The following is a 26,487-nucleotide window of genomic DNA, read 5'->3' as shown; positions in this document are numbered from 1 at the left end:
GGCAGCGAGACGCCTCGCGGGGCGCGTGGATGGCTCGCGGCCGCCAGGTGACGCTGCCGGGTAACGCCGGTGGCTCGAGCCGCAGGGTCCCGGCACGCGGAGCGGCACCAGGGGGCGCCCGCGGCCCCTGCGCAGCGGCGGCGGTGGCGGGGAAAGATGGCGGCGGCCGCCCCCGAGCAGGTCCGTCCGCAACGGGACACGGGCACGGGGAGGCGGCGGCGCCATCCCCGCCGGGGCCAGGGGGGAGCGGGGCCGCGGGGAGCAGGCTGTCTTGCCGGGGGTGCTGCTCGCTGAGGGGGCGCTCGGGTGGGGGTGCCATTTTCGCTGCGGCGGGCGAGGCTGGTGTGGTGTCGGGGCGCTCCGGCTGGGGAGGGGAGAAACCGCGCTCGGGCGGCCCTTCCCGCCTTGTGCCCGGCAGTGTTCGGACAGGACGGGCTCGGCCGTGCCGGGGAGAGACGGCCCGAGCCTGCTGTCCGGGCGGGGCGGCGCCGTCCTGCCCGCAGGCGTGGGTGTGTGACGGACAGAAATACTTGGTGCCCTGGGAGTGAGGCGTCTGGCATTTGAGCGGTGCGGGGACGCCGCCGCCGCGCCTGTCGAGGCGCTCGGCACTGCCGCGGGCGGGACGCAGCCGTGGGTGCCTGCGGCGCCCCGCAGCTCCCGTGGGTTCTGCAGGGTCACAGGGGGTCCTGAACATCCCCGAGGCAGCGAAGCCTCCACAAACTCGTCCAGGTCAAGCACCTTTCTCAACACCATCTCTTAATAGTTCTTCAACAGCAGAAAAAACCACGGTGTTGTTACTCGTTACATCAGTGTAGGTATGTGCAAGTGCAGTTACTTAAGGTGTAGCTTTAGGGTTCATTTCAAGTGAACAAACTTAATTCCATGCAAAAGATCAGACTCCTTCTTTGAAGATGTGAATCCCTAAATAACAAACCGTTCCATTCAAGGGGAGTGGAACAAAATTTTGGACAGCTACGAAAATACATTAAAGGTTTATTTTTACTATGAATACGTACAAGAGTTTTCTCTATTACTTTGTTACATTGACAGGATATCCCTTACAATCTCATAACTTCAGATAATTACATGAAAGCTACTCTGGCCAAATTCCCCATGCCAGGTTTGAAGCTTCACAGTATCTTTCTCAATGCTGCATGCAAGCAACAGGAGTTGAATGCAAACCCTGTGCTGTCAAACTAATTTAAAAACTGTATCCACCACACTCATTTTGAATAGCCACTGAGTCTATCACATATGAGCATGGAGGGAACTAAAATCCTGTGTATTGGCGGATGACCTGCAGGATTATGTCCTGTATCATTCCTGAGAGGTAAAAACTTGATTAATTTCTTGGTAGCTGGTTTTAGTTTTTTAACTGTAATAATATAATTAATAATTCCTATTCTGCCATGATAAAAATGAGATATAAAGCCATATATTGTTTGAAAGTATCTGGATTTTAAATTTAGTCATTGTGCTAGCAGAGGTTGCTGTGGTTCTAAGTGTGTATTGTGACAGCCAGGTACCAGACTTAAATCTAATACTGAACATAATATCCAATATATCCCACTAGTCAGTTTACATTTTTTGCATACATATGTGTGTGCCATTGTAGCTAATTTACATGCCTTTTAAAGCTAGCCCATGCCTTGTGTTACAGCAAAGCTCTAACGGCCCGGTGAAGAAGTCTATGCGAGAGAAGGCTGTGGAACGCAGGAATGTTAACAAGGAGCACAACAGCAACTTCAAAGCAGGATACATTCCAATTGATGAAGACCGTCTCCATAAGACAGGCTTACGTGGCAGGAAAGGCAACTTGGCCATTTGTGTGATTGTTGTTCTTTTTATTTTGGCCGTCATCAATCTGATTGTGAGTATCATAGCTGTAGTGGAAGCAACATTAGGTCATATTTCATTTTGACAGTTCAGTACAAAAGTTTCCAGTATGGCTGAGGACTTAAAACATGCTGAAGGAGATTCTCATTTTTCTTCTTTCTTTTTAGTTCTTTTGCATTCTGAGCAAGGTTAGATGGAAGAATGGTGTAAGTTCAGGCATGAGTATTTTGGTAATAATGGTCACCTCATGAAAAGTGTTATTAGTACATATGCATTCAGGATATATGGCATATAAAACATGGCTATATTTTATGTTACAGAGCTGTATGTGAACATTCAGAATTAACCAGCCACTGCAATTTAAAGCTTCATTGTTCTAATAATCACATTTTTATTTCTTGGTCAATGAGAAGTAACAAATTATTTTTCTTAATTGTACATCCATCTGGGAGGATGCATTCTTGCAGTTCAACATACTATATACCAAGCTGAACTGTTAAGGAAATTTATTTATTACCCTTAAATAGAAAAAAAGATATAACTATGGATGTGATTTAGTATTTCATATATATATATAAATAATTTCAGTTACTGTTTCAAGTAAGTCTAAAAATAATTTAAAATGCTTTTCATAATTAAACGTGTTATGATGTTTTCAGTAGGAACAAACTAAAGTCAACTCACACTTAAAGCTCACTTAAACACTGGCATTAATAATTGTTCAAATAAAACATCTAATTAATACAATAATTGTGGAGGAAGATCTGATCAACATAGTCCTTGAAAATGTGTTTCTCTTTCAGATTACCCTGGTTATCTGGGCCGTGATAAGAATTGGCCCCAATGGTTGTGACAGTATGGAATTCCACGAGAGTGGCTTGCTGCGGTTTAAGCAGGTGTCTGACATGGGTGTTATACATCCCTTATATAAAAGCACCGTAGGAGGGAGACGGAATGAAGACTTGGTGATCACTGGGAATAATCAGCCTGTAAGTTATACCATGGATTGAAAGTGTGTGAGCAACACTAGAGAGTTACACTCACATTGCTAATAAATGTTACATTTGAAACATCATTAAGTTCATGCCTTTGTTTCTGAAGATTGTATTTCAGCAAGGAACAACCAAGCTTAGCGTGGAAAAAGACAAAACTTCTATCACCAGTGATATTGGCATGGAATTTGTTGACCCACGAACACAAAATACTTTGTTCAGCACCGACTATGAAACTCATGAGTTTCATCTGCCAAATGGAGTTAAAATCTTGAATGTACAAAAGGCCTCTACAGAAAGGGTATGTCTCTTATTTCTTGTAAGTAATGAGAATACAGCCCACTATTTGTTTGTGTAAGGGTAGAGTAGGGTTAGTGGTTTTATAGGAGGTTGAGTGTGCCTTTGGAAGCACTGAGCAATCCTTTGCAGAAAAAACACCCACAACTATAAATACATAGGAGGAACAGATTCAGTGAAAACAGAGTGGTAAATTTACATAATCTGTCTTAACAGGAAGCCTGTATTTGGTACAATAGCTGTGTATCCCATAAAATTGTCATATGAATTGTTATCTTTATACAAAAAATTAATTTTACATACCTTCCAAAATTCAGTAATCCTGTTTTGAAATTGAACATGGAAAATAACAAATATGCAGAAGCTAGTGGCAGAAGGGAAATTGAAGTTTTTTATTAAATTGCACAGCACTACTTTTAAGGTAATTAAAGTTACTCAGACAAACACAAGTGCCACATTTTCACTAATCCATAATAAGGTTTTTTTGGTTGTGTTCTTAGATTACCAGCAATGCAACCAGTGATCTAAACATAAAGGTTGATGGTCGTGCCATTGTCCGGGGAAATGAAGGTGTTTTCATCACAGGCAAGACAATTGAGTTTCGAATGGGTGGAAACATGGAACTTAAAGCAGTAAGTATTTCAAATCAAAGCAATTTTTTTAACAGCTTAGCTTCAAATTTAAGCTGATAATAAACTGATGTAGCTTTATATATTTTCAAATTTTATATAAATTACTCATGCATAAAAGTTAGTATATTTAGTAGGATTTAAATAGATGATTTATTACTTTGCTGTTAAGTAGTGATTGAGTAGCTTCAGGTAACATTGATTTACTACTGTTAAGACACCAAAAACCTACTATGCAGTTAAAGCTAAGCTATTGGCCTCTGTACTGACGTGAATACCAGAGGGAGTTAATCTCCTCTGGAAGCTGAACCAGGGTTGGCAACCTTTGCCAGTAGAGCAGAGCATATAGTTTGGAGCATTACCTTCTGTTCTGCTGCTGTAAGACTCACTAGCATTCCTTTAAGATTTCTGGAGATTAAGATGGCAGTACATATGGAACGATGGGAAAGAAGGATAAAAATAAAGGTATATGCACTTTCAAGTGTGAATGAATTTCACGTATGAATTCAATTTCCTTTTTCCTGTCCATATTTTACATTTACTGCAATTGCTAATAAGAATGTAAAGTGAAAAGTTCCCTACTGCTGTCTTTCTCCATATTGATCCACCACTGGAATAGCAAAGTGCATTGCTGACTAGAAATCCATAGGCATCGCTATAATTTTCATTAAAAATTGAACATTTGTATACATACCTTTTTTATTACTGTTGATTCTACAGCCATCTGAGAGATGTTATTTATCCATTAAACCAGTTTGTCCTTAAACCAGTTTGTCCTTCTCAAAAACGATCTGCCTTATTTACATTAGAAGCTGTAATTCTACAATTTATTTTCTTTTCCTCTCCTTAATAGGAAAACAGCATCATCCTGAACGGAACTGTGATGGTCAGCCCGTCACGACTGCCAAGCTCTTCTTACGGGGAGCAGTTCAATAACGGCAACTGGCTGCGCTTCAAGCTGTGCATGTGCGCGGACGGGACGCTGTTCAAGGTGCAGGTCACCGGGCACAACATGGGCTGTCAGACCTCTGCCAACCCCTGCGGGGCCACGCACTAAAACAAACTGTGCTGGGACAGGCCTCGTCTGTGTTTACAGAGATTTGTATGAAGTAATTGCATGCCTTCCAGGGTTTCTTTTTTTACAGCAGTTTATACTAACATTTCTTACATAGTGTTTTTAAGGAAAGGCTGTTACGGTCAGCAGTATTAGGTCGTCATCCTGTTAGCTGCAGTAGTGGCACTGAATCTGTAAGCTTTCAGTGTACATGCATACTGAAGTACCTTCTTAAATTGGGATCAGTAGAATATATGTAAAGAACATGATCTTGGCAACAACTCTACTGCCTACAGTTTTCTCTAGAGGAGGTTTTTGTCCTACATCCCAAGACCTTGAAGACTGCTGAGAACACAACTGCAGTCTCAAGTACTTCAACAGGAATGTCAACTTTTTGTTGGAAATATATTTTCCTAGGATGGCTGAAGTGGCAGACTTTTCTCTTCTTTCTTGTTGATACATTGATTTACCCCAAACTTAGGTGGTTTACCATATGTGTACTAAGAGGGGTAGTGGCAGATTCACTTTAAAATATCACATAATTTCTGCCATGTATTCATTCTCATGTTGTTAAAAAATTATGCTATCATAAATAATATTTGCAAAGTAATACTGAGTATGGAAATTTAACTTGCATTTTGAAGTAGTCTTGTGGTTATTGAAGTGTTGCTTGAACTTCCATTCTATCTGTGCAGTTAATGCATTCTGCAGTTGCTTAATTTATGTGAAGTACTTATAAAACGTGTTTATAGTAAAAGTACATTTAAAAAAATGTACTTAAAACTTGCTTACTACCCAAAAATAGTGTTTTCCCGGGTGTTCTAATGTGAACAGTGTCTGAGTCCACTAACAATAGGTAATAATCTAAGCATAACTGTTGCAGCAGTGTCTGAGGTCAGATCTTTCCTTCTTCATAAATGTCAGTACTGATGCATTACTGAGAACATCAAAATACTAACTTCTGAAGTTAAACTGCAGGTCTGTAATAATAAATGTGGTGGTAGGACATCAGATAAATACATGTGTATCAGAATTTGTCAGCAGTGAAACTATGGTGAACTGGGGCCTATTTGAGCCTTCCAACTGTTTTTGCAGCAGTGAGGTGTTTTGTGCTAAAAATAGACCAGCTATTTATAAGATTCCTTCTTTCCTCACCCCATGTATTTCTTCAGTTTAAAATAGCTTTGTTTTGCAGTAGCATCAAGTAACCTTAATATTGGTGGTCTCAAAGTGACTTTGTAACAGCTTTTTGATAAAATTTTTGATAAGCACACACTTCTTTACCTAAAAATTGTGCGAGTTTTACACATTAACTTCAGAACTGATTATTTGTTAGAGGACGATAAACTATCTACCCCTGTTTTACAACGCTCAAAGTACATAGGATTCCATAAAATACAAATCAGCTCCTGCTGGAACAAGAAATTCATATCTAAGGTCCCCTTTCTGAATTTACTGGCAGGCAGTGAGCCCTCATGCAGAATGTGTATGGGTGGAAGTGATTTTTGGAGCGGTATTCATCAGTCAGGCATTGCAGCACATGGGGGAGGTCACAGGAGTCATATTTCCCTCACTGCTCAAAGGCAAAGCCAGATTTTGATGCTCAGTAGTCGTTGTGGTTTTGGGGCTGGACAGCAGTGGAGCTGTTCTGACAAAATCAGAATAAGCAGAATATGATGTAGCAAAAAATACTGAGTTCTCACATTAAAGATTGTGGGGAAGTACTAACATTTTGCATATTTCCTTCACGGACCTCATAGTTTTATCAGAGTTAATAGTTACTAAACACTTTAACACACATTTTGCTGCTTTACACCCACCTTTGCTGCTAAGCAGTGCATCAGTCAGTATCTGTTAGAGTTAAGAGGAGGAAATTAACTACCGGTTTTAGAATTTTCACTCTCATGCTAATGGAACTTTGTCACTTTATGTATACAAATGCGAACACATTAAAAAAATATAAAGAGCAGTATTCTCAAAGCTGAAGTACATCTTGAAAATAACAGATACTACCTTGGTCAAGTAGGTTAAACACATATTAAAGCTCTTCTCTGATTAATACTGACATGCCTATATGCTAGTATGGGATTCTTGTAATTAGAGTTCTTTTTAAAATACTGTGTGCAATGTACAGCTGAAAGATTTGTCACAAAGGTACTCTGAAATCATGATCTCCAGAATTGTTTTTGAAGTGTGGATTTTTTTGTCAAAATGTAGCAAAACCAATCATAAAAATACCAAATTAAATAAGTTATCAAATTTGCTAGCCCCTGTGTATTGTTAATATATTTTATATTTATATGACACAGTTTGAGAAATGTTGGCAACACACATGCCTTCTGTTGAGCATTTACTTGTTTATCTTCTAACTGCCTAAGGTACATTTTTCTATATGTATTTAAAACATTGAGTGGAACACTGTTTATTTCAGTCCCACTATGCACTTAAGATTTTGTGTGTATAAAGTGTATTCTACATGCCTCTGTAAAATGCCATACTGGGTATGCTGAAACAACCTGCATGTGAAGAGCTCTCACCACCTGTAAGTGTGGTGGTTGTTCCAATGGGTGAAAGGCAGTAGAATTTCAAATGCTTGTTTTGAAATAAAAAAATTAATTCTAAGACGCAGCCGCAGTTCAGAAGTGTTATTTGTAAGAATATAGTTTTTCATTAAAAATACATTGTTGTGTTATTGATATGACAGCTGGAAGTATAAAAATTGTTCCACACCTGTTTGTCATAGATTGTATATGGTGGACTTTGCTCAGTGTAATTGTGTGCAATACCTGAAGCAGAGTTCAAAAGTCTCCACTGTTGTTAGATCTCAAGCTCCCAAGAAGTTGTGTTTCTCGACAAAAAGGCTGGAAAAGAAAAAAAAAAGGTTCTAATTGTTTTTTGGGATAGATGGCGGGAGGAGGGAGGTTACCAGTTTATGAATGCTCTTTTTGAAAATAAGACTCCAAAACTGAATGTTCAAGGGAGAATGTTGGTAGTGCTGTGGTTATTCGGTGTTGATTTTTTTTAATGTCAAACTCCTTATGCTTTCTATCCGTGTTGTGCTGAATTTAACCATAATTCTACATTTTACATATAGATACTATGGATAACTATCACCTGCATGTCATAGCTGTGGTCCTTTACTTTAATCTTCCTGGATCAGTGGGAGCCAAGTCACAGCAGATCCTTCCTGCTACACATCGCCGTTCAGAGTGCCGGTGGGATGGGCAGTTCTTACTGAATTGCTCTTTTACCAGAATATCTACTATTCCAGAAGATACATCACAAATAGCAGTAACAGCTGACTTGAGTTACAATAATATTAAAACTTTTGTGTGCTCTGATGGAAGAAATGAAGAGTGGATGCTAAAACACCTGAACCTCAGTAACAACCTGATTTCTGAAGTCACTTTAACTACTTGTACAAATTTACCCAATTTAGAAACTCTAGACCTCAGTGGTAATGCCATCCACACCCTCACACTGGACATGCCTACACCTGCACCAGGGTCTGAAAAGTACAGCATTGTTGATCGTCTCCTGCCTGCATTGAAAGTATTGTCAATTGAAAGAAATAATCTTAATACAGTTCCAAGAGGTAAGCATTTCAAAAATCTTTAAGGACTTGATTCCCAGAGGGTTGGCTTTGGATATAATTCATACATCTTACGGAATCCAGAATGTGACTTTCTCATTTTATTATACTAAAGGTGAGGGAAAGTTCCACTGGCAAATACAGAGGCGGAAGTAAATCAGTTGTTTGTTTACTTTGTTAGGTTTTTTTAATAGAGTCTTAGCAACTGTACTGGATTAATAGCAGTCAAATATAACCAGTTTTATCCTTTAAGAGCCCAAGCAGTATTCTTACTTGTTGTATAGAAAGGGGGAGTATGGATCTTTGGAAAACTACCCCTCCACATCCCAGTTGTGGACCTTAACGTCCAAGAAATTATTTTTTGATCATTAATTTCATACTACCCTTCAGAAGGAAGTCAACGCTCTTAAATAATACTTGCTGTAGTTTCAGTATTTCAGAGACAGGAAAATATATTTTGTTCATTGCTAACAATTTTGCTCAGTGCTGTTTAATACTCAATCACAGCGACACCTTGGTGTAAAACAGGAGAGGGCTGTAAGATTTCAAGAGACTTTGAGAAGGGCTTTGCTGATCACTGAACTATGCTGGGCAGCTTAGCCTTTATCCAGGGATGATTCAGAGTGACCAAACAGTTTAAATGAAGCAGAAGCTACCAGATGAGCAACCCTGTCCTATACAATATGTTGGATTTATTGATGTCTGATAACACGATCAGATTCATAAGAGTTTGAAAATGCAGGAGGACAAGTGATGACAAACAAAAATATCACTTATCCCACAAAGTCACACAAAGATAATATATTTGCCCCTACACAAGATCATGAAAGTTCTGTTTTTCTCCTTTTATGCTATTAAATAATTCTCTGGCACACAGGAAACCCATTTCATTTAATGATTTTGTAGTGTCTGTATAGACAAGGTATCTGAATAGACAGTATAGATAAGCTTACATTTTAAAATATATCTATTAAGATTTTGTTTTGATATAATTTTGTTTGATTTAGATAAATATGACTGCCCATTATATGATGCCTCAGAGGGTCAGACAGATCAATCCTCTTCTATAAGCAACCCTCCGTTTTTTAAAGTTCAGATTGCTGTGCATGGTACCACCATACTTCAAGTTATACTTAAATCCTATATTCATTTAAATACATGTTCAGAACCTTATTCTTGTCCAAAATACTTCACTAAAATTCTGAGGTTTAAGCTCTGGAAAGAAAACACAAACTGCAGTTTTTATAGCGGAGATTTCCCACAGAAAAACCCTTCCCTACCTCCCCCCATCACCCCAGGAGTAAGGCTGCTGCCCACTGCTGCCATACCAGTGTATATTTTTGGCAGAAACTTAAATTCAGGGAAGTAACCACAGTACAATTCCTCATGCAGGTACACTCATGAAATTATGAACTGCCAGAACTTCTGTATGCCTTTCCCATTACCTACTTTTAGTTTCATAGGAGGAATTAATCATTCCCTCTGCTTTTCACAATAAACCCAAAGATCAGTTACTCAGCAAACAGAACTGCTGTCTGAGAAAAGAGGTTTCTGGTAAACAAGGTGACACCAAGGGCAAAATTTTTAAGAACTAGTAGCTTCTCAACAATGCTGTATGATCAAAAATCACTTTAGAGTGGCACTGTGGTGTTGAACACTCAGCACCAGTGGGCATGCTGAGTGTTCAAGTGCCTGCCTTTCCACTGGACCTTGCAGGCTGGAGCTTCAGGGGCTGCCTTCACAGCACCTCAAAACAATGAGGTGTCTCCAGCAAACAAAAGTGTTCCTTATGCAAGGTGTTATGTTATTGAAACTAAAATGCACTGAAGAATGTACTGTCATGCTTCATTAATTTACAGGCAGTAGGCATAAGCAACAACATAGTTTTGTTTTCATTTGGTTTTACATCCTATGAATACAGTTCAAGTAATTCCACTCCCATGAAACTGCACATGCAAATGGATAGGAGATACTGTATCACCTTTTGCATCTTCATCTTTTACTTGCAATTAACATATTTGGATCTTGTCAACTCAATATATTCTACTCCTTTCCTACCTCCAGTTCTCCAGAGAAGCTTGCTCAAAGTACAGAGATCAAAGAATAATTTTGATAGCACAAAGAAATGCTAGTGCTTTTATGAAAGTGGCTTTTAAGACATTTTTAAGACATCCATTGACTGTGAATGTTTTAATGTGCCAGCTGTTGATGCTATGCAGCTTTTAGAATGGGATAACCCCTGACTAGGAAAGGCATAACACAAAGGCTGCAGCCACTCATTACAATAGTGAGGAATGGAAGGAATTTTGTTGCAAAGACTTTTACAAAGACACTTGATGCAATTGAGAAAACAATAATATGAAATGTAAAAGAAGGGTTTTTTCTTCCTAGGGCTAGGCCTCCTGCAGTCTTTACAAACTGTCCATATGTCATCCAATGCCATACAACACATTGACCCAAAGGACTTTCAAAACTGTTCACAGCTGAAGGACATTGACCTGCGAAACAACAAGATAACTAAAATTCATCCAGATGTCTTCAGAGATCTCAACAAATTACAGGTTGTAAAGCAATACAGCTGTTTCAATATTTTATGGTAATCATTAAAGATATTTACCAACTATTCAGCATGATTGTATGGTTCTGATTATAATACTAGTGTAGAATTAAAAAACTGGAGAAAATGGTAAAAATATTTTATATATTTACTTTTTATATGTAGAAAACACACACACTGAAATGTAATAGATATAACCATAAATTCACAATTTCTCTATGCCACAAACCAATCCATAACAATACACCTCCCTTTCTCCCCAATCCCTTCCACTGCAAGAGCTCTGCAGCTCTCTATTCACGCAGAGGTAAGTCTACAATGGGAGAATCCTAAACACCACCATTTAAACTTTTCATCTATATAAAAAGCTTAGAACAACACTACTGAAATCCTAAGCAGATTCAGAACTACAGAATTGCTTGTACACTGAACCACTGTTGTAAGACGTTGCAATAAGAATTCCACTGTAAGCCTAATCAAATTAATTCTATGTTATTTCCAAATAGGTCGTGGATCTCCGTGAAAATGCTCTGACAATCCCTCTGCCACAGATACTAGTCAGTTTGAACTTTTTTCAACTTGAAGTGTATTTGTCAAAGAATGCCTGGATATTTAACTGCAGGCTAAATGCTTTTAAACATTTCTTTCATTTTGTCTTTGACTCCACAAGGCAGAAATGGAGCCTTTCATACAATAAGTTTGCCAACAACTCCCAGAAACCTCTGCTGTATCTTTCAAGTTTCCATTTAAACTGTAGGGACAATGTTTTGCTCAAAAGGGCCACAGTCCCAACAGGGAACACATCAGTGCTGACCTGTAACTTGGACAACATAAGGGGTATGTAAAACAGGCACTCCATTCAAATGCTACTAAAATCCAAATGAATGCAGAATGATCAAATAAATCTGGTTTTAAAAGTCTCTTTCTAAAGACACTGTTTAAAAATTGAATAACAATTTAACATGCAAAAATATTTCTGCTTATAATATTTGAAAGTTAGGTTTCCTGAGTCTTCATCTCCCTTCTTACATTAAAGGAGGAAGTGATGCTGAATTGCATACAAATAAGTTTCAATAAGTAATATATTGCAAATGTGTTAGTTCCTTTTGGACTGAAACAAAGGACCAAATAGCAGGGTGGCACTTCTGAGGCATGTAGAAAACTGAGGATGCAATAGTTTTCAGTATGCAGTTACAGCAAACGGAATTGAAGGCTTATTTTCAGGGAAAAAGGTTTCTAGTTCTTCTAAAGAAGTACAGCCACTGTAGCACACACTTCACTTAAAATTAATAGAGAACATTGAGGGTATAAGCAACAAAACCTAGGGAGCCAAGACTTACTATGCAGATGGAAAACTAAGACCAAACTCAGAGCGGAAGGTGTACTTGTCACGTGCCATCAGGCAAAATGGCTTAATTCTAATGGACTAATAGCACTTGGAGGTGGTAAGGCTTTCCCATGGGAATCCTTCATCCCCAAACGAAAATATGCAGGACCCACCAGAAATGCCACCTGCTCTGTTTACAAGAAAAGTCACAGAAACCTGGATTAAAATCAACACACTGGATTGCAGCAAAACTCAGCTGGGAATGAAAGCTGATCCAAAGACAAAGCCAAAAATGCAACCTTGAAACAAATTGCTAAAAGCCAACAACCAGCCACGGCCCACGCTAGCACAAGTTTGGAACAATTGCTCAGTCTGTATAAATACCTTGATTTACAGCCATTTTTGCTGCAGTCAGATCAGGAACTAGAGGAAAATCACAGTGGTTGAAACAGTGACAGTGAAGAGGTGATGTTTTACCCCACAGCTGCACACAGGGACCATGGCCAGGCTGCAGAGCAGCTGGCTGTAGACGTCTCTTCCACAAGGAAGATCAGCAGGTGTTTCCAGTAAAACCCTGAATTGCTTAGATGATTTCAGTGACCTCCATCCTCACATTACCATTTTTCTTGTAAAGTCTACGATTAAGACCCCACATGTACTGTGTTTTTAGATGGGAGGCAGTGGGGACAGGCCTGTAATATGGTTTAACAGACTTTGTACCATGTAAAATTACTTAGGATGGATAAAAGGAAAAGGGGTTTATAATAAACTGTTAAAATTATGAGAGATAGTCCAGAGTATATTCTTAAAAATACCACTGGGCCCTGTAAGCTGAAGTATACTATGCTTTTAACAAAGACTGAGTTTGTATTTTCTTTCATTTCAGGCAATGGAGTCTCTTGGTGGACACCTAAGGGCAGAATTTCAAAAAATCACAGTCTTCCTCATATGACATTGGACAAAATGAATAATTTAGTGATATACAATGCTGAGAAAACTGCTGAAGGATTATATTTGTGTCTTTTTAATACAACAAAAGAAAAGTATCTCATTTACAATATAGAGGTGAAAGAAGGAGTCTCAGCATTTTTGGTTAGAAAAGCCAGGGACACTGTTTTTAGACAGAAAGAAACTGAGCCAAACTTTGCACTAGCTGTCTCCCTCTCTGTGCTCATTACATTTCTTTGTGCTTTTTGTCTGGGAGCTTTTGCTAGACCCTACCTGGAGCGCCTGTGGAGACTCATGCGCAGGAACAAAAATTCAGGGTCAGAACACACTTATTCTAATCAAGCTTTTTCAGATGAAACCTTGAGCAGAGAGTCTTCTGCAAGCAAGCCAACAAATATGCAGTTTAATACGTTAATTTGTGATAAGAATTCTTTAAGAAACACACGGATATTTCCTACAGAAGCTTCTACTGTGTATGAAAACGTCACTGGCAGTCGTGTACATTCACCAAATCCCAAAGCAGAGTACCAGAAACAAAGCAATACTGAGATCAACAGGAAGAAAATGCCAGCATTTTCAAAAGTCCAAACTAGTATTGACAATAATGACAGCATAAATATTTATGATACTGAACTATTTTTTGTAAGGACGGATTACCAGAAGAGCAACAAAATAACACCAAACAGCAAAGTAAGAAACAACTCTGGTCTGCTGCAGTCTGAGATCACAAAAACTACACCAGATTCTCCAGAAAGAAAAGGTGTTCTTTCACATACTAAACCCAGGCACACTAGAAAATTTATGCAGGGAAGGCAAAGCTCTGAAGAACAACTTTGTCTAAATGGCAACAAAAATATACCTAGCAATGTTGGAGGTTTTATTTCACCCAGTAGCTTCAGAAGAGATGCAGATATTGAGAATTTAGGCATCTATGAAACAATAGAAAACTCTCCCACGACAGAGCATGACTGTAAAAGGATACATTCAGATGAAAAAGATGCTTCAGCTGATATATTTGGTGACAGTTCTTCAGCTGAAGGGACTCCATTCACAATGAGTGACTGTAGTTCTTTAGCAGACTTTGAAGTGGAACAACCTGGTGTTAGTGACAACCTGCCAGCGTGTCAGTCACTGCTAGATGAAGCCAACACAGACAGTGGAACTGAGAAGTTCGTAACACCGCCAGAGTCTCCAAACAGTACTGCTGAACTTCAGCAGACTGGGAAAAATGAAGATGAGAACAGTGCCTATTTTGAAACCACTATTAATTATGGATCAGATACCACCATGCAGGAAACAGCATCCACTTACACTGATAAAAGCAGTGGCCACGTAAGTGTGTCAGATCCAGACACAGTTAGTTCTTCAAGTCAAGAAACTCCAGGTACATTTGATTATTTTACTAATGCAGAGTCAACAGTACAAAACTCTATTTCTGATTCTCTCCACAACCAAAGTACAGATTTTGGTAACATGGTACTTAAGTTAGAACCTTTTCCCATGTATGACACAGAGAAAACTTCTGAAGAGGATGAATTGCAGCTTTCTCTGTTTCCCAGAGAACCACAGCATTCTCTCACCTTCAGTCACACAGATCAAAAAGAAAATGTGCCATCAGGAAGTACAGATGACCACATAGCCAAGAACTCCCCTGAGAAGAGTCATGGTGAACCAGACATTAATGCAGAGTTAACAGTACAAAACTCTATTTCTGATTCTCTCCACAACCAAAGTACAGATTTTGGTAACACGGTACTTAAGTTAGAACCTTTTCCCACGTATGACACAGAGAAAACTTCTGAAGAGGATGAACTGCAGCTTTCTCTTCTTCCCAGAGAATCACAGCATTTCCTCAGCTTCAGTGACACAGAACAAAAAGGAAATGCACCAGCAGGAAGTACAGATGAGCACATAGCCAGGAACTCCCCTGAAAAGAATCACAGTGAAGCAGACACTACATTACGAAGAAACATCAGTACATCTGAGGACAATGGCTTTGTTTTTGCTCCCATTGATACTGGTTTGAATGAAGTTGTAAAAAAACCACCACTGCTCCACTCCAGCCAAGAATCATCTCTTCAATTGCTGCCTGAACACACAGCTGAAAAACATTTCATTTTTCTTACACAGCAAGATGACTTGCTACCACAGGAGAAGCAGGCTTGTGCAGATAAAATGCAAGGAGGTTCTGATGAGGAAAATTCTGATGGATTCACAGAATTACAGGATACCAGCAATCGCAGTCTGCCTGAAGAAACACAGTCTTGGAGTCCTACAGCAGTTCTGCTGCATCTTCATAGTTCTGGGAAAACACAGTCAGAATTCACAACAGATGATCCCTTCCAACTGGATCAGAGTGATGAGGATCCATATTCCTTCTCAATCCCACAAGGTTTCTTCGATGAAAGCACACCATACAGTTCATGCTCCTTCCCACCAAAGCCTACAGGAAATACAATCTCTGAAAGCACTGATTCCAGCAAGATGAAGGATCACACTACTTTGGCAGAAGTGGAGAACCATTCTGCAACAACTTTAGAACTCCAAAATTCCAGTGAAACTCTCAGCCAAAAAAGTCGGACAAATTCAGGACAGGACCAGTTTTTTATTAAGAAGAAAAGAGCATTTGATGGATTTGCTAATATTTTGCAAAGCAGGAGAACAAACTTCAATAGTTGAAACACAAAATGGTAATACTAAGCTCCCATAGCATCTATGTCATTGCAGCAGGTGCGAACATTATTTTGTTTTGAAGTGAAATTACTTTTGTTTAGAAGGGTACTCGTAAAAACCCCAATAACAGACTTTATAAAAAGCTATTCCAGAATATTAATAAAGCTTTTGCTAAATTATATTTACTTTCTCATTATTGGTTGTTGATACTAATATTTCCCTTGGAATTTGCTTCAGATACTCAGTTTTGTCTTTTTGTCTAAAATAAATGCAATATGGAAATTTACATTATTACTATTACTGTGTTTTCTTATGGGACTCAACCTGTACAGAGAAATAGTACATACTACTGTCTTTTGTTTTTTGAGCCACATTTGTGGATTATCTCTGAATTCCTGGTGTTGCAAAGATAAGTAAAGTCCAAGCAGTATTTAATTGCATTTCAAAAATTCCTTTTTAACTTGGCAAAAGAGAGAAAACCACCTTTCTCAAAGACACAGAATAGAATTCAATTCTGCAGAAACATCAGTTATAGAAATGTAGGTATAATGTGACATCACCTGAAGTTTGCAGATGTAGTGACACAGGCAGGGTAATTTTATAAGAGACAAAGGATCCTATATCCGCTTGAGAAATTTACTTAGAAGGGGAAAATCAAGAGCAGTTCAAAACTGCTATTTTAGAACATCAGTAGCCAAAAGACAGCAATTGTAAGGTAAAATTACCTCTGAATATAGCCCAAGGCCCTTTCAACAGACTCCGTACCACTGATGCAGTCCTTGAAGGGAAATGTCATCATGAAAGGGAGCAGACCCAGCTCTGGGAAAATGCAGGACACTGGCTACAACTCTGGGAAAACTCTTTCACAAAGACACAGGTAACTCCTAAAAGCTCCAAACAGAAGGAACATATTTCAATTCCATCACAAGAGGAGCAAGTCCAATAGCACACTACATCACTGAAACTACCTTTAAAGAAAAAAACTAAGAACAAAGCACCACTGCCAGTCTCAGTAAAGCTCATTATCCACAGAACTTCTTTGTGGCCAAAACAACTTTAAAAATGCAATGCCTGCAAAAAGCACTGACTCACTCTTTTTGGCATCTACAGATCTTCAAACATCATTAACACCTCTCCAAGGTCTGTCACCTTTCGGTTGTTGCAGAAATCTAACTATACAAGCAAGGCAATTTTGTGAATCATGGGGAAAAAACCACAGTGCTCTATTGATATCTCATACACTGAAATGTTTTGCCATTTGCTTGTGCAACAGTCTAATAGAATTTCAAAATATATATTGGAAAATTATTTTCTCATCTTTTTTTCTGACCATGAAAATGCTGCAGTGGTGAGGCAGACAGTACACTACTTGTGAGAAGCTACAGGATTTTTAAGATTCCCTTTATGCCATAAAGTTGTGGAAAAGTTTCTGTTCTTGTCAGACGTAGTAAATTTGCTCCTTTTTAGTGGGATTTTAACATGTGGCAAAGTATTCATTCTACTGTCAAAATATTATGTTTCATCTCAAACTTATCTTCGTATGGCTGCCGAATCTTGCCACTGTCCTTTGCTACTCATCTCTCTATTCTTACTATCATGTCTTCATTCAAATTCAAACACTCAGCTGCTTCTCCTTCATATTAATTCATTTCATTAGCAATTGCTCTTTAATACAAAACCTTGGTATTTCCTGTGACTTCCACACAGTACTCATCATACTCTGCTGCTCCCTGCCCACCCCATGTTAGCATGCCCTTCTGTACACACGTAGTTACACAGTCCCACACACACTGACCCAAGACTGTATCCTCACATTTCTTTACATTTCATCCACTCTATCTTGTTCACACTGAAAATTAAGTAATTCGGCCTCTGAGAATTTTCTAGGACACCTATACTAGTAGGATGCCCCCTGCTGTTAATCAAAGTCACAGAATAGGCTTGATAAAACAAGGTGCCTGAGTGTACTCTGTATGAATTTGTAAATGAAGCATGGGCAACCAGCCAAGAGGATGCTGGCAATAGTCTGGACACACCCTTCTCACAGGGCAATGGTCTGCCAAGCCCCACGATCAGCAGGACACAGAATCCTTCATACAGTGAAGCAGGACAGGACAAAATGCAGGAGTTTTAAAAGCAGATCAAGAACTTCAAATACAGTAATCAGGATGAAACAAAACTCCCATTTTCAAACATAAAATAGTTTGGTAATTGTCAAGCCATTTGCTGTAGGTACAAAGCATTTCAACCTTTCCTGAATATGCTGAAAATTGGGCTGGAAAAATAACCCTTAAATATAAGGAGAAGACATGCACATTTAACCTACACATAATCAAGAAACTTTTTTGGATAGTAAATTCTTCATGGTAGAGAAGACTGTGACTCACCCTCTGATAAATACACATAAGCAACAGCCTACATTCTGAAAATTGGCAAAGCCAATCCCAGCCTTCATCAGAAACATAAACACAATGAAAACTTTCTTCAGGATGGGTTCTGCATTACAATATTCTAATTACAATGTAAATACATCCACTTCAAGTAATATTTTAAGTCAAGGTTGGAAGCAGTACCTGGAGGTCACCTAGTCCAATGCTGCTGATCAAGCAAGGCCACCTAGAGCCAGTTGCTCAGGACCATGTTCAGATGGCTTTGGAGTATCTCTCAGGTTAGACTCAGTAACAGCATGGTGACCCTCACAGAAAAAGAGAGCAGTTCCTGATGTTCACATGGAGCCTCCTATGTTTCAGTTAATGCCCACTGCCTCTGGTCCTGTCACTGGGCACTGGCTGAAGTCTTTGTCTTCTTTACATCCTCCCTTCAGATATTTAAATACCTTAGTAAGACTTCCCACAGCACCTTGTCTTCTCCAGGCCAAACAGCTGTAAGCCTTTCCTCACAGGAGAGACGTTCCCATCCCTTCATTGTCTTCATGGCTCTTTACTGGACCCTCTCCAGAATGCCACAGTGTCTCTGGTACTGGAAAGCCCAGAACTGCACACAGTACTCAGGTGTGGCCTCTTCAGTGCTGTGTAGGAGGGAATAGCCATCCCTCAGCCTGCTGGCAACACTTTATCAGAAACCACTCACCTTCTTCACAGCACAGACTTGTTGCTGGCTCGTCTCCGACCTGGTGTCCACCAGGTCCCCCAGTCCCTTTTCTACCGAGCTGCTTTCCAGCTGGAGGCCCTCAGCAGATACTGGTGCAGGGGCTGTTCCTCCCAGCTGCAGGACTTTGCACTTCTCCTGGATGAAGCTCATGTAGTTCCTATCAGGCCATTTCTCAAGCACGCTGAGATCCCTCTGGAAGGAGTATGATCCTCTGCCTTATCATCCTTCACTTCCAGCTGTCATATCAGCAAACTCGCTGAGGAGACCCTGTGCCCCATCACCCAGGTCAGTAATGAAGCTGTTGAACAGGACTGGACCCAGCTCTGACCCTGGGGGTACAGCACTAGTTACAGTAATATTCTCCAGTTAACTTTGCTCTGCAGACCACCATTCTCTGGGCCCTACAGTTTTCAGTTTTCACCCATCTGCTCATCCAGCCCATGCATCAACAGCTTTTCTATGAGGACCTTGTGGGTCAAAAGGCTGGACCAAGATGAGTGGGTAACAATTATGCTTCTGTAAAATTTAGTCTTGAGACATTTCTGCTCAAATTCACTTATTGTTGAAAACTTTTGTATTACAGTACTGTTTTACACCAACACACTGCATTTGAACCATAACCTTTTTGAAACATGTATCTGTTCCCAACAGTTTTAAATACCGATTTGCTCCACTATTAGAAACCAGGGGGACAAGATCCTACACACAAATTCCCTGCTAATACTTGATAAAGGCTGCCTGCTGATGTATGTTCAGATATGAAAATTTCTGAAGTATGAATCACAGAAAAATCTGAAGTCAGTTTCTGAAACCAATACAAATACTGTTTATTTCTGGGATGCCATTTTACAACAACACCAAGAAAAGACCTAAAAAAATCAACTGGATTAACTCATGTTAGGTGGCATAATAGTATTTTCATCATATTGTGAATCACAGGAGTTTAGCACACCTTATTTATGTAATATCCAAGTAACTAAGACGTAAAGCATTCACAGTTACAGGTTAACTGCTGTTCCTGCCACAGCAGTGTCAGTAGGTGCTATTTTGACACACATACACATGCACACACACACACAGTGGGGGAGTGGGTAAGGATTTAAAAAATAAAAGCAAACCAAAAAAAGCTGAATTTTGGTCTCAATTACAGAAAACAAACCATTCTGTTTGTAGATGGATTCTATATACTTTTACAACAATATGAAAAGACAAAATATAAGGCCTAGAAAGAGGTATGTTAGCAGCTATAAATAGAACCAGGGCACAAGCTAACCTTTAAAGCTGTCTATATAAAATCCAAAAGTATCAAACGATTTGTGAGACTTATGGACTGAGGGTCAACAGAAATCTGGGAAAACCTTAACACAAGTCCACTTCTTGTCCTTCAAAAGAGTAACTTGGGAACATTAACAAAGTAGCAATAAGCTGTAACTAATTTTGATTGTGTGAGCATATTTCTGATGAAATAAAACATGTTTGTGGTAAAATGGGAGAAGCCTCTACAGAATGAGAAATGGCTACACAAAGATAACTCAAGCAGTTATTGTAGCTTAAAGACAATCTTAAAGAGGCTTTAACTGAAAACTCAAGTACATAAATATTTTCAGTAATTTCTATGTTCTTCAGCTTGCTTTCCTTGGAAAAGATAAAAAGTGAAGAAATAACAGTAATAGAGAATTATATTAATACTTTAAATACTTAATATCACTTTGCTTCAGAAGGAAATTTAATTCATGGACTGTTTTGGTTACTAATATTAATAGAATCATTTAGGTTGAAAAGATTCTTAAGATTACTGAGTGCAAAGAGCTCCAAATGTTTGCCATCTCTCAAAGAACGTCAACTGCTATAGTCTCTGGACACTGTTTTCCTTTCACTAACTGTCTCTCCAATTTACATCTCCCAAATACCAAAAATTAACTGTAGATTGATGATCAAGTTTCTGCTAAAAGTTCAGTAACAGTACACCAGTAACATTAGCACAAGACCCAGAACACTTTTTCAGGAATGACCTCTCAGTGTCTTGTCCCAGAAAACAGCATGTTTTCATAACAACCCTTTCATAAGGGTTGGGATGGGAGCCCACAATCAAACAAAAAACAAGTCGACATCAGCTAGATTATCAGCATAATAAACAAAAAAAGCAAATTAACTGAGTATGTTAGTTAAGTTTCCACAACTATTAAAAGTTTCTCCAATATACAGGAGCAGGCAATGTTAGAATCTTCTGCTATCAGCCTATTTAGCAAAACCAACAGGATGGATAGCACAGGGAAGCTCATCAAACCACACAGGTTCATTTTAGTCCATTTGTTCACTATAAATGTCAGTAAAGCTGCCTCTACTAGCTTTAATTGAATCTGTGTTTTATTTTATGAAGATGCATGTTTATAAATCTGCTGATGGCTACAGATTCATACTGTTTCAAATGGAAGAAAAAATTTGCAGCATCCAATTCATTTCCAAACACATTCTTCCTTTCCATCACTCCCAATTACTTCTATCCAAATTAAAAAAACAAGTTTGTTTGCTTACACAGCTCATGTACTTTCTGAGGTTTCTTTCCCCATTTATTTGCTTTTAAGTAATTTTTTTTATTCTGATAAACATTTGCAAAACTGTCAAAACCTGGCTGAACCGACTTCTGTCAATCCTGTTATATGAAAGCTATGCCTGTAACAGTAATAGATTAAAAGTGTCTTTGGCTCTTGCTTCCATTATTGGAAGCTCAGTTATTTGTGACCTACAAAACCTTTTATACACACTTGTTTTTGTTGCAGGATTCACACCAATTTGTGCTGAACAGTTTCCTAGAGTCAACAGCTAGCTTAATGCTTTAAGAACAATTACACCTATTTCACTTAAAATCTTGGCAATCACAATTTGGCCTAATGTTAAGTCATATTGCTTCTAAGTTCATTCTTTGAAGAACTAAACCAGCAGCTCCATTGGCATTTCATTACGGTAATGCTATTGTAATATACACATTTACATCAGAAGCCTTAATAAAAGGTGTGTTTTCTTAAGAGGCTTATTGTAAACATTAAATTCCACACTCCACTCAATTTCTTGTGCAAACTGGCATCAAACATGGAATTAAGGTTATGTGCATTAGTACATGAGAAAGCACTGACTGTGTATGTTTTACCACTACTAACTTTAAAAAGCACTATTTAGTATTATGGAAATCCAAATGTAGCTATTTCACAGGAAAGGTAGTATTTTCTTCTTAGCATCGTGAAATTCTAGGTTTCGTATATGCATGTATATTGTATATTTACGTATATACAAATATACACAAACAGACACACAGTTTTTGTCTTTGGCAGCTGAGCTTGAAAAACAAAAACCAAGAACAACAACAAATAGATCTGAACACAACTGACCACCTGTACCAGGACAATTAGAACCTCCTGGCCCAGGGCAGCAAACTAATGTGCTTTTGCTAATCCTCCTCCTAGACTTAATCCTGAAATGAGTCAAGCCAATGGCAGTTGTTCCTCACTTGACAGCAAGGATAGAACCTTCAACACAGAAGAGAATTTCACTTTCAACTTAAAATGCTTTCCTTCTCCTCCCCTGGATGGCATTTCTAGGGAAATAACAAAACTGCCAATACCTTGTAAAATATTTCTACAGAAAAGTAATGTTATTTGTTGTTCCAAAACACCCACTGGCCCTTTGTTGTTAAATGCTTCATGAATCAGTAACATTTTAATAAATCCTTAGGGATAAAAGTTTAATAGCACCTGATACTTTAAGGACCTATTTATAAATATCAACACTAACATTAATAAAGAAGGGTAAGGCAAAGACAACTTGACAAAATTACAGAACTTAAACATTATTCCATTCATTCATTTTTCCCCAAAATAATCACTAGAACCATCCCATACAGATAGAGATGAGTGAAACAGGCAGTGGTCCCTACTACAAAGTAGTCACTTAATGCTGGTGTCTTACATGCCCATTGCCTGCAATGGACATTCTGCTAGGAAACCTTAATCCCCAACAGGAAAGGAAAAGTAATATTTTGACTATTCAACATCGTATTTTTTCCGATATCATATTTTCAAGTACTTAGAAACACGAAGCTGGAGGCCCTTGGAAAGACTAGTGCTACAAACAAAATAATCCCCAAAACCTTTATTATGTCTGTGCTGGGGGTGAGCATACTTCATTCCCCAAACCACTTATTCCAGCTAGAACTTTCAATGTCATTGGGTCACTAGATCACAACACAGACCAAACACTCTTGGTACACCAAAAATTAAAAGGAGTATGCCAAAGGCAATTTACAAAAGTCTAAAACCCATTTTTAAAAGGTACTTTAATTTGTTCTTTTGTACCTGTAACGACTACTGCAGTTTTAACATTAAAAAGTCAGTACTTTTTTCTTCAAATGGAAATCATCTGTGGCATGTACAACTATTACAGTGTTTAAATATTCATATGTATATATATTTTTTAAGACATCAATGTTTCATTCCTATATAGCATTAGGTCAGATTTGGCAAATTCTGGTGAAGGAAATCACAGCATGTCTTCTCAGAAATTGGCATCTCAAATAGTAACATTGAAACCGTAAATAGTTCTTCACATAACTATGGCCAGAAAGACTGAAATGCTACATTTGAGACCAAAAGAAAAACAAAGTAACTGAAGTTTCAACAGACATGTAAGTGATGATTAGAAATATGCCACAAAATTATTTTTACAATACGTTTCTGCAGAAATAATTCCTAGGTGAAGCCTTCTTTTATACACATATACAAAATTTAGACAGCAATATACACATAATCACAGTGAAGACTCTGGCAAGTTCACCAATTTGTAGTGTAAATACAAAATGCAAAGCAGCCTTCAAAGAGAACAATGCTAAACAGCAAGCATAGCTAGCTTGTTAAATAGCAAACATCAAAAGTTCCTTGCCAAAGGGATGCAGTGCAAGAAAAGCAGCATGCACTTTGATACAGATAGCAGTTTATGGCTAATGGTTGACATAACTGTGGTAACAGTGACTCTTGAGTGGCTGTGCATAGTTAAACTCCTATGTCATCTGTTTTCCTTTATACCATTCCACAAACTCATCCAACAACACTGGCCCTGTGGAGAGATAAATAACTGTATTTTACCAAATTTTGTAAAAGAACAATGATTGATTGAGCTCAGAGAAATAAATTATTTCAGAACATCAACATATGGTAGTACTTACAGGCTCCATCTTCATCATAGTTACTGAGATCAAGGTTAATTGTTCTGCTGAATTCAAGAACGTTACACCATTGGTCCTTATTGATAACTTTGTATTTTGATTGCTGCATGAGGCAAGAAACAGAAATTACTGAAATGTATTTTCAACTGTCTCAAACTCAGATTTTCTTACAGAAAATTTAAACTTTTTGGTGCCTTATTATTTTAATCTGTATACCATCTAAAACTAAAAAGGATTAAACCAGCAAGTATAGAAACTAGTGTTGAATTATGCTTCTGATTAAGACATCTTTTAGAGGGCAAACATACAGCAATAAAATAAAATCCAAAAGCAAATAAATAACATTCTGGTTTGTTCTGCATTACACAAATCGTAACAGCATAGGGATTCGGGAAAAAGGAAGAAAGGGAAGATAACCAGCTGCATGTGCTGCTTTGGTGGTTACAGTTTTCTAAATCAGAACACAGCATTCTTAGCTGTTCATTCTACCTCAAGTTAAAAGTATCAGAGAAGACAGATTAAAAACCCCCATAATTCTGTTTCCAATTCCATACCTCTAGAAACTGGTGAAACACTGGAAAAAGAGACCATGCTTTTCCTAAAAGAAGGCCCAACATACACTTGGCAGTATTGATATCTAGGCTGCGCTGGTCCTTTTCCTGCATGAAAAGGTCAAAATGGAAAACAGAGCATGAATTCCAGATTTTTCACTTCCCCCACAGCTCACCCATGGACAAACTAAATTATCATGTAAATAATATACAGCAGTATCTAACAGTGTTTTTTAATAAAACACAACTTGCCAGTAAAATTTCCATCCTTATAGGTAATGGCTTGTTATATGGAGATGCTGCTTTTTATAGATGTTCCCAACAAAAACATCACCGTTATGGCAGATGAGGCATAAGGTCATTTCTGACTTCAGACCTCCCTAGCAAGCAATGGCCACCACATCCCCAGCCACGCTGGCACTTATCCTCTGCACAGCCACACCTCTCAGAATAGCAGTGCTGTCCCCACTTCCCACCCTATCATTACAACTACATCGACTGTCAATAGACACTCAGCGCTAATTGACACCTTCCCTCCTCGAGAGTGAGCCAAGGGAGGATCTCTGTTCTGTTATTCTGATTACATTAAATTCAGATTAAATTATCAAATGAGCAGACAGAACATAGGACACTAGCACACTGAGACTCCCCTCTGGACTGTCCAGTTTTAGTTCAATGTAACAACAGTATATTTAAGCTTAAGGGCTGATTTTTTTTTTGTTTCTGCTAAGTAAGAGCAGCAGCATCTGTACCCAGTGGCAAATATTAAGTAACAAATTCTGCACATCTCAAAGTAACATTGCATTTTGTTAAGTAGTTTATTCATCTGCATTTGTTATAATGAAAATATACCAATTTTGCTGAGAGATGAGACATAAACCCCCACACTTTTATGCCTTGGTTTTAATACTGAGCTACAAATTCACAAGTTAATGAAATCACAAAAAATAAATTTCCATATTAGCTAATGTAGCCCTTGTCCTGTGTATGCACTTATGACAGCAGACTGCAAAGCCTAAATTAAGAAAATACAAGGTATCACAGAGTCATGGAATGGGTAAGGGACCACAGTGGGCCATCAGGTCCAGCCCCCCTGCTCAAGCAGGGTCACCCTAGAGCACACAGCACAGGATTGCACCCAAGTGGTTCTTGACTAACTCCTGAGAGGGAGACTCCACAATCTCTGTGTAGTCACCTGCACAGCGAAGTTCTCCCCCATATTCACAGGTGGAACTTTCTGCTTACAGCCTCTTGTCCTATTGCTTGGCCCCACTGAGAAAAGCCTAGATCCATTCTCTGACACCCTGCCTGCAGATACTGATAGACACTGGTAAGCTCCCATCCTTTAACCAACCTCACTGCCCTTTAGCAGACTTCCTTCCTGCAGGAGCTCCGTGTCTCTCCTGCCCTGAGGAGCCCAGAGCTGGGCACAGCACTCCTGATGTGGCCTCACCAGGGCTGAGCAGAGGGGCAGGATCACCACCCTCAACCTCCTGGCACTGTCCTTCCCAATGCAGCCCAGGACACCACTTTCCTGGCTACCAGAGCACACTGCTGACTCATGGACAGCCTGAGGTCCACCAGGACATATCCCACGCAGGGATATTCTGGATGCAGGGACTGTCTAACAGATCATTGCAGAACAGCTAGCTGCCCACGACAAAGGGAATTGTGCCCTGTGTTTCACCTGCAAAATGCACTTGTA

At 39.0% G+C, this 26,487-nt stretch overlaps 3 protein-coding genes across 12 annotated transcripts in view; 2 read left to right on the top strand and 1 right to left on the bottom strand.

The window, feature by feature from the left end:
* The first annotated feature begins 96 nt into the window (after positions 1 to 96).
* SGCB (sarcoglycan beta) lies at positions 97 to 7,436 on the top strand. The gene is made up of 6 exons (XM_041480982.1): positions 97 to 180; positions 1,661 to 1,870; positions 2,640 to 2,825; positions 2,938 to 3,129; positions 3,626 to 3,757; positions 4,608 to 7,436. The coding sequence occupies exons 1-6, from the start codon at positions 157 to 159 to the stop codon at positions 4,809 to 4,811; spliced, it is 948 nt and encodes a 315-aa protein (XP_041336916.1). The 5' UTR covers positions 97 to 156; the 3' UTR covers positions 4,812 to 7,436.
* Positions 7,437 to 7,569: 133 nt separating this feature from the next.
* Positions 7,570 to 16,278, top strand: LRRC66 (leucine rich repeat containing 66). Its single transcript, XM_041490236.1, has 4 exons — positions 7,570 to 8,403; positions 10,792 to 10,961; positions 11,464 to 11,794; positions 13,171 to 16,278. The coding sequence occupies exons 1-4, from the start codon at positions 7,908 to 7,910 to the stop codon at positions 15,909 to 15,911; spliced, it is 3,738 nt and encodes a 1,245-aa protein (XP_041346170.1). The 5' UTR covers positions 7,570 to 7,907; the 3' UTR covers positions 15,912 to 16,278.
* A 3,540-nt stretch (positions 16,279 to 19,818) lies between these two features.
* The window catches only part of DCUN1D4 (defective in cullin neddylation 1 domain containing 4), a 41,616-nt gene continuing 34,947 nt past the window's right edge, over positions 19,819 to 26,487 (bottom strand). For all 10 annotated transcript variants that reach the window (XM_041465777.1, XM_041465854.1, XM_041466095.1 and 7 more), the window contains 3 exons: positions 24,786 to 24,890; positions 24,232 to 24,334; positions 19,819 to 24,122 (listed from right to left, as the gene is read on the bottom strand). In XM_041465777.1, coding sequence (XP_041321711.1) covers positions 24,067 to 24,122; positions 24,232 to 24,334; positions 24,786 to 24,890 — 264 coding nt within the window. In that variant the 3' untranslated portion in view covers positions 19,819 to 24,066. The remainder of the gene's footprint in view (positions 24,123 to 24,231; positions 24,335 to 24,785; positions 24,891 to 26,487) is intronic.

This window comes from Pyrgilauda ruficollis, unplaced genomic scaffold, assembly GCF_017590135.1.
Source record: "Pyrgilauda ruficollis isolate IOZ18807 unplaced genomic scaffold, ASM1759013v1 scaffold1, whole genome shotgun sequence".
Taxonomy (NCBI): domain Eukaryota; kingdom Metazoa; phylum Chordata; class Aves; order Passeriformes; family Passeridae; genus Pyrgilauda; species Pyrgilauda ruficollis.
Note: the sequence above shows the minus strand (reverse complement) of the source record. Positions and strands in the feature narration are given on the sequence as shown.

What these genes read in the sequence shown, in the direction of transcription:
- SGCB (XM_041480982.1), top strand. Translation starts at nt 157, where the DNA reads ATGGCGGCGGCCGCCCCCGAGCAG. An exon ending in CGGCGGCCGCCCCCGAGCAG is followed by an intron (nt 181 to 1,660) that starts GTCCGTCCGCAA and finishes CTTGTGTTACAG; the next exon opens with CAAAGCTCTAACGGCCCGGT. An exon ending in GAAACATGGAACTTAAAGCA is followed by an intron (nt 3,758 to 4,607) that starts GTAAGTATTTCA and finishes TCTCCTTAATAG; the next exon opens with GAAAACAGCATCATCCTGAA.
- LRRC66 (XM_041490236.1), top strand. Translation starts at nt 7,908, where the DNA reads ATGGATAACTATCACCTGCATGTCATAGCTGTGGTCCTTTACTTTAAT. An exon ending in GAGATCTCAACAAATTACAG is followed by an intron (nt 10,962 to 11,463) that starts GTTGTAAAGCAA and finishes ATTTCCAAATAG; the next exon opens with GTCGTGGATCTCCGTGAAAA. An exon ending in TAACTTGGACAACATAAGGG is followed by an intron (nt 11,795 to 13,170) that starts GTATGTAAAACA and finishes CTTTCATTTCAG; the next exon opens with GCAATGGAGTCTCTTGGTGG.